This window comes from Oncorhynchus clarkii, chromosome 3 (assembly GCF_045791955.1).
Source record: "Oncorhynchus clarkii lewisi isolate Uvic-CL-2024 chromosome 3, UVic_Ocla_1.0, whole genome shotgun sequence".
Classification (NCBI taxonomy): domain Eukaryota; kingdom Metazoa; phylum Chordata; class Actinopteri; order Salmoniformes; family Salmonidae; genus Oncorhynchus; species Oncorhynchus clarkii.
Window position 1 is genome coordinate 17,593,363 of NC_092149.1, and position 7,666 is coordinate 17,601,028.

The 7,666-nt window shown below is 45.4% G+C and overlaps 1 protein-coding gene across 2 annotated transcripts; it reads left to right on the forward strand.

The window, feature by feature from the left end:
* Window positions 1–463: 463 nt before the first annotated feature.
* LOC139405782 (zinc-binding protein A33-like) lies at window positions 464–6,385 on the forward strand. Of its 2 annotated transcripts, none has more exons than XM_071148202.1 (6): window positions 464–1,401; window positions 3,579–3,674; window positions 4,146–4,376; window positions 4,534–4,556; window positions 4,649–4,767; window positions 4,954–6,385. In XM_071148202.1, exons 1-6 carry the CDS (start codon window positions 973–975, stop codon window positions 5,490–5,492), a joined length of 1,437 nt encoding a protein of 478 aa, XP_071004303.1. In that variant the 5' UTR covers window positions 464–972; the 3' UTR covers window positions 5,493–6,385. The 2 variants fall into 2 exon arrangements, with proteins under 2 accessions (XP_071004303.1, XP_071004304.1); XM_071148203.1 differs by having other exon boundaries at window positions 846–1,401; window positions 3,579–3,596; window positions 4,257–4,376; window positions 4,954–5,698.
* The last annotated feature ends 1,281 nt before the right edge of the window (window positions 6,386–7,666 follow it).

Sequence of the window (7,666 nt, forward strand, 5' to 3'; positions counted from 1 at the left end):
CCAATAGTCTCCAGTATTGATTCGCAAAATGACAACTGTTAACCAGTCGTCAGTTTCTTGCATGTGCGGAGCCCAGCTAATTTAACGTTATTGATTTAGATAACTTACCATTACTGTTCCTCAGCATGTTTTAACGGAAAATATCTAGCCGAACAGTTAATGCCCACTACAAAACGTTTTAATATCTATTTTATATGTATAACATTAAACGATATATTTATAACTTACTTTTCTATCTCGGTGGCGTTATAAAAGTCTCAACAACAAATCTTTACTTAACGTTCGCTACATTAAAACAAGCGTTGAAGTCTCCAAATCACCTCCAGTCCAACGTCTGCATCTCATTTTAAACCTAATTTAAATATGATGACGATCTATTTTATTGACGTTACTAAGCCATCTGACAGACCAATAAACGCGACTTTGAAAAACCCATCTCGACACTTGATCCCACCTACTCGGCTCACTTGCCTGCCATTGGAAACGGCAGGATGTGGTCTATCTTAGTAGAACATCATTGGTTGTGTACCATATTAGTGAGTGTCGTTATTTATTACATTTTTCAAGCAAAGTATAAGGGAATTGTACTCCAGTCAGGTAGGTTGCGGTAATGCAACAAATTGGATACCAACCGCCGTTAAAACCTCAGAAGAAGGTTGCGCGCCATACACACACACACCCACTTAATTGAGGAAGGAAGGCAGGTTACAATCGAAACTGCAGTCAACGGCTCTACAAAAGCACATTTTACCTGTTTACAAACTAAAGTTTTGTGTTGGGGTCAACAAATCTAGAAAGAATACAGGTAAACCGTCAACCAGAAAGGAAGAATGTCTCTGGACAACTGTCAGCGTATAAAAAGGAGAATTTTGAAGAAAGCGAAAGTAAAAACTTGACGCGTTTTCTGAAGGGGCCTGCAGATTCGACAGCGACGCGTTTTCTGAAGGGGCCTGCAGATTCGACAGCGACACCATGGCTGAATGTGGTTGGGATGAGGAGATGTCAGAGGTTCCATCCCTCCTTCAGGAGGACCTGACCTGTCCGGTCTGTAAAGATCTCTACCGGGGGCCCGTTCTTCTTTCTTGCAGCCACAGCTTCTGCAAGGAGTGTTTGGAGAAATGCTGGAAGGGGCCGGGGCAGAACTGTCCCGTGTGCAGGAAGAGCTGTGACGGCGAGCAACCAATATCCAACCGGGCGCTGATGGATGCGACAGAGTCGTTTCAGAAGGAGAAGCGTTGGCGGGGACCGAACGCAATCAGTAACGTGCCTCTTTGTAACCTGCATCGTTTGGCGTTTCAACTTTACTGCGTAAAGGACGAGGAGCCCGTGTGCGTCGACTGTGTCCTTCTACATCGGGCTCACGAGCTGCTGCCGCTCAACGAGGGGACGCGGTTGTGTCAGGTGAGATTGAGGAGATTAGATTATCTGGGCCGGGTTTCCCAGGTGAGAGGAGTTTGTTCTGGTGAAAAGTGGTTGCATTCGTTCTGGAACCGGTTTGACTCCCTGGCTTGAGCCAGATGCCCCGCTTTTGCCGACGGCTAAATCGGCTCAAAACAAAAGTGGCAGGTTAAGTATGTGGAGTATTAATATAATGCAGTGTTTTGACATGCAAAGTGATTGCTTTTAATTAAAAAAACATTTTTCTGCCTTCCCAATTAAAACGGTATGTTTCTGAACGATGCACCATGCTGCCTTGTTGACATGACCAAGCGCTGCAGATTACTGTTCAGTTGAGAAGGGCACTTCTCCCTCACCGCTTTTGCACTTTATAGGTGGTTTGAAGTCAGATATACAAATCTGATTTCAGGCCTTGCGACTTGTCTGAACTGCTGTGGCTAGCCAAAAAGTTGGATCATGTTATACTTTGAGGCTTTAAGTGTTCTTACACTGATTTTGAACATTCAAAGCAACTAAACGTCCATGGCAGGCCTTTTTCTTGAAGACGTTTTTGGCGGACTACATCCAAAAGGTGTATTGTCACCACCTACTGGGTGGGGTAGAACGGAAATAAAATAACTTAATAATAATACAAAATAAAACACTCATATTATTCAAAAAAAAACTAAAAAAAAGTCAATGTACTCCTTCACTTAGTCAAATGTACTCAGATCCCTACACAGCTTCTGGGGCCTGAGAGTGGGAAGAATTTCAGACATTCCCTGGAATGTTTCAGATGTGAAATCCTGGAGTTCTAAGAACCTTAGCTGCTTTCACAATGATTTCCAGTTTCTTTTTTTTCCCTGTACAATTAATCACCTGCGCAATGAATGCAACAAAAATCAACATTCTCCACGATTAGTGTTTCAGGATCTTTCAACTGACTGACATCCAGACTGTTGGGCATACACTGCCATAGCTTCATCGTCTCTACTCGCTGCGTCAACAATTTTCACTGACTGCATAAGAGACCTTCTCAACAACCCTGATCCTTTCTACTTCAACCTCCTCCATCCGAACAGGGCACTCAGGGAACTGTGGAATGTGATTCCCATCACAATGGCAACATTGTGCATCCTCAGACTCTTCAACAATGATATTCCGTTTGCAAACACTTGACACATGGCCAAACCTTTTACATTTATGACATTGAAGTTGCTTTTGTACATAAACTCGCACCACATATCTCATATATCCCAGCTTTACATGGGTTGGGAGAAATTCTTCATCGAACATCAAAAACCCAAATGCTTTCCTCCTTTCCATTCACCGTGCGGGTTAAGCGACGTGAATCAACTGTTCCTGGCATGTTAATCTTAAACCATGACGCCTCGATATCCATAGAGACGCCAGATATGACACCTTTTATTGGTGACTTACTCCGATAATCATTCCACTAAATGTGTTGATAATTTGTGCATTATCCTTTTGTTCTTTTGACACACATGAAATCAACATCATACCACTCCTGGTCACTCTGACTCCACTTCTCCCAATGCATCCTTTGCCATCTTTGTGACCACAAACGGTTTTCCCCAAAAAACATCCTTGCTCGTGAATCGCAGTCCAACAACAAGTGAGGCAGTATCATAACGAGGCTTATCTTGATTTTAAAACTTTTGCCCTTTTTAGCTCCGTTCTTAGATGAAATGATTGGAATACTGAAATATCTATCTTCACTCGCACCAACAGAATCAAGCATTGCTTCTGGTTCCACCATTGCTCTCCCTCCCCAAGTTAGTGCTTACAACAATACCTTAGCTTGCTACATAACTTCTGAGTGAAAGGAACTACGAGCACCACCACCAATCAGCCAACACCATTGTGGACACACCCATCGTTACTACGACAACTAGCATAGTCAGCTAGTCAGCTAATGACTGCTGTCTGAACACACATGATTTGGTAATTTGTAACTTGCTGTTTGGACAGTCAGTATTCCTAAACATATTTGAGCATTAAGGCCTGCAGTGTGAACAAGGCTTTATTGCCCTGATTCCCTTAGTCATCACCCAATAGCTTAGGACCTGAAACAATACTGCAAATAAGTTGATGTATGTTTTTGAATGTTTTATTATCTGGTAGTCACTAGATCACAAACTATTATGCATATTAATTGTGTTTTATGTGTTCTATTGCAGGAAGAACTGACCATTAAAGTCAACATATTGGAGGAGAAAGTGGAGACCTTCAAGAGAATGAAAAATAAATACTCTAACACAGTTGATTTCATGAAGGTACTATAATACTGTATCTGCTTGACCTGCCTACATCTACACTGTAGGGCATATCAATGACCATGACTAATGTCATGTGGACAGATCGTGGTGACGGTTTTGTGTAAGATAATGGGATTTGTTAGAGCTCTTTGATGCCCTCACTAGTTCTATCTAGATGTGTGTAGCCTATCTAGCGCCCAACAGTTTGATGTTCATCATTGTTCTGTAATGAGATATGTGAACCAACCTGTTTGACTGGTTATGAGTAGGGACAGACTGAGATTCCTTGAGCCACCAGAAATAATTGGAAATAATAAAATAGTTGACTGTAGATCAAACCTAGGGCCTGGAGTCCTGACAAGGAAAGCCTCTAGAGGAAACTATAATTCTAGCCTATAGATGAGTAATGTTGTGTGAGATATGAATGACGAGAGGAATGTCAGTATCATTACAAAATGTCACTCTTCCTCCAACCTCTCTCGTACCCAGAGCCAGGCCGAGAAGGCAAATATGCAGATCAAGGCAGAGTTTGAGAGGCTCCGTCAGGTGCTGTGTGTAGAGGAGGCTGCCAGGCTGAAGGCCCTGGCAGATGAGGAGGAGGACAAGAGATCCGGTATGGAGGAAAGGATCAGCTCCTTGACCAGTGACATCGCTGCCCTCACTAAGCTGGTCCAAACAGTAAAGAGGGAGATGGGGGCGGAGGATTTAACCTTCTTGCAGGTAAGCAGGAGGGGTCTCCCTCATGGAGGGGGGGGGTCGCCCTCTCTCATCCTAACTGTACATTGTCATTATGCATGACAGTGAGACCTTTTTGAATGCATGCATTCGTCGATCTTATTCACAATGAACTAATGGGTTCATTTGCGTTGTTTTTCAGAACTTCCAAGCCTTAAAGAAAAAGTAAGTACAGTAACATCCTATCAGTTGCCCAACAGTTCGGGTACCCTCCCTCTAATATCATGGTCATCTTCTATGATGTCATGTTTTCACAGAGCCCAGTGGCCTCGTGAAGACCCCCAGAATCCCTCAGATGCTCTCCTGAACATGGCCAAACACGTGGGCTCTCTGGACTACAGCATTTGGAAGAGCATGCAGGTGCACGTCACATGCAGTGAGTACATGTACTGAAGGGTTAGGGTTCTAACTTGCTACATAAGTTATGACACACAATAAAATGGGTGTGGATGGCTATATAACATGTAAGGGATCAATGTTTTGAATGAAGGAGGAAACACTTTGAGCAACAGTTACACTTCAATCATAATGTGTCGTAACACGTCTCCCTCTCTCTCTCCAGTCCCAGTGGTGATGGACCCTAACACAGCCTCTCCCTGGCTTTCCATGTCCCCAGACCTGGCCAGCGTACGGGACAGCTCAGAGCGCCAGTCTCTCCCGGACAACCCTGAGCGCTTCGACCCCTGTGTCTTTGTCCTTGGAGCTGAGGGCTTCCGCTCCGGCAAGCACCGCTGGGAGGTCCATGTGGGAGACAACCCGAAGTGGATCCTGGGAATCTGTAAGGAGTCTGTGGCTCGCAAGAGGAAGTTCACCGTGTCCACAGACAGGGGCGTGTGGACCATCGGTCTGAGCAAAGGGGTGTACAATGCCCTGACTGGCGAACGCACAGTGCTGGTCGTGGAGAGTCGGCCAGAGAGGATCCGGGTAAAGCTAAACATGGATAAGGGGGAGGTGTCATTTTGGGACACAGGCAACGGTGGGAAGCACCTGTGCACCTTCAAACACAAGTTTACAGAGAGAGTGTTCCCCATATTTGGTCCTGGGCTCCACACCACCCCGATGGAGGTTAAGCCGGCCAAGGTGACCATTCATACTGCGTGACAGGGCAGTGTGACAGTCACTACAGCTTGCTAAGTGTCTGGTTCAATAGCCGATGGGCAGTAGTAGTACTCGCTTGGATAGAGATCACATGTTATGGTCAGAAGGTAGCCTAATACGTGCACTTGAATAGATGGGGCATTCCACTGTTTAAGCTATCAGGCTGGTGTGGTTGTATTCTAGTAGTTTTACTGTGGCTATAGGTTTGCGTTGAGGTTTGGATCAAGGCTTTTTGTATGGTCACAATCATCTTTGAAAATGTGCCATAGCAGTATTCATATGCTTTCCATAGGATGTACAGCATGAGGGATTTTTTTGACACTGATTTTCTTTAACTGGTATGTTTACATTGCTGAGCGATTATGCATAAATATTTTCTAGGACTAGAGGGGATCCGGGGCTAAGAATGTATTTTCTGTCAAATTTTGCTGCGTTCTGAGATTTATTGATATTTTTGCTGATTTAATTATGTATCGGTATGGAATTATGTGAAAAAAACTAATCAAATGTTATGTCACATGCGCCGAATACAACTGGTGTATACTTTACCGTGAAAAGCTTGCGTACCAGCCCTACCCAACAATGCAGAGTTTAAAAATCAAAATAAAATGGTTAAACAAGGAATAAATATATACATTGTACCAGATCAATGTGCACGGGTACGAAGTACTTGTGGTCGATATGTACATGAAGGCAGGGTAAAGTGACTGGGCATCAGGATAGATAATAAGAGTAAAATAAAGAACAGAGCAGCAACAGTAAATACCTGTAAAAGTGTGTGTGTTGTCGGTCTGTGTGTGCATATGTAGTGAATGTGTGGGAGTGTCAATGTAGTGTGTTTGTGTGAAAAATATACACTGCTCAAAAAAATAAAGGGAACACTTAAACAACACAATGTAACTCCAAGTCAATCACACTTCTGTGAAATCAAACTGTCCACTTAGGAAGCAACACTGATTGACAATAAATGTCACATGCTGTTGTGCAAATGGAATAGACACCAGGTGGAAATAATAGGCAATTAGCAAGACACCCCCAATAAAAGAGTGGTTCTGCAGGTGGGGACCACAGACCACTTCTCAGTTCCTATGCTTCCTGGCTGATGTTTTGGTCACTTTTGAATGCTGGCAGTGCTTTCACTCTAGTGGTAGCATGAGACGGAGTCTACAACCCACACAAGTGGCTCAGGTAGTGCAGCTCATCCAGGATGTCACATCAATGCGAGCTGTGGCAAGAAGGTTTGCTGTGTCTGTCAGCATAGTGTCCAGAGCATGGAGGCGCTACCAGGAGACAGGCCAGTACATCAGGAGACGTGGAGGAGGCCATAGGAGGGCAACAACCCAGCAGCAGGACCGCTACCTCCGCCTTTGTGCAAGGAGGAGCAGGAGGAGCACTGCCAGAGCCCTACAAAATGACCTCCAGCAGGCCACAAATGTGCATGTGTCTGCTCAAACGGTCAGAAACAGACTCCATGAGGGTGGTATGAGGGCCCGACGTCCACAGGTGCGGGTTGTGCTTACAGCCTAACACCGTGCAGGACGTTTGGCATTTGCCAGAGAACACCAAGATTGGCAAATTCGACACTGGCGCCCTGTGCTCTTCACAGATGAAAGCAGGTTCACACTGAGCACATGTGACAGACGTGACAGAGTCTGGAGACGCCGTGGGGAACGTTCTGCTGCCTGCAACATCCTCCAGCATGACCGGTTTGGCGGTGGGTCAGTCATGGTGTGGGGTGGCATTTCTTTGGGGGGCCGCACAGCTCTCCATGTGCTCGCCAGAGGTAGCCTGACTGCCATTAGGTACCGAGATGAGATCCTCAGACCCCTTGTGAGACCATATGCTGGTGCGGTTGGCCCTGGGTTCCTCCTAATGCAAGACAATGCTAGACCTCATGTAGCTGGAGTGTGTCAGCAGTTCCTGCAAGAGGAAGGCATTGATGCTATGGACTGGCCCGCCCGTTCCCCAGACCTGAATCCAATTGAGCACATCTGGGACATCATGTCTCGCTCCATCCACCAACGCCACATTGCACCACAGACTGTCCAGGAGTTGGAGGATGCTTTAGTCCAGGTCTGGGAGGAGATCCCTCAGGAGACCATCCGCCACCTCATCAGGAGCATGCCCAGGCGTTGTAGGGAGGTCATACAGGCACGTGGAGGCCACACACACTACTG

Coding starts and splice junctions, on each gene's coding strand:
- LOC139405782 (XM_071148202.1), top strand. CDS start 973: ATGGCTGAATGTGGTTGGGATGAGGAGATGTCAGAGGTTCCATCCCTC. Junction 1,402..3,578: donor AGGGGACGCGGTTGTGTCAG/GTGAGATTGAGG, acceptor GTTCTATTGCAG/GAAGAACTGACCATTAAAGT. Junction 3,675..4,145: donor ACACAGTTGATTTCATGAAG/GTACTATAATAC, acceptor TCTCGTACCCAG/AGCCAGGCCGAGAAGGCAAA.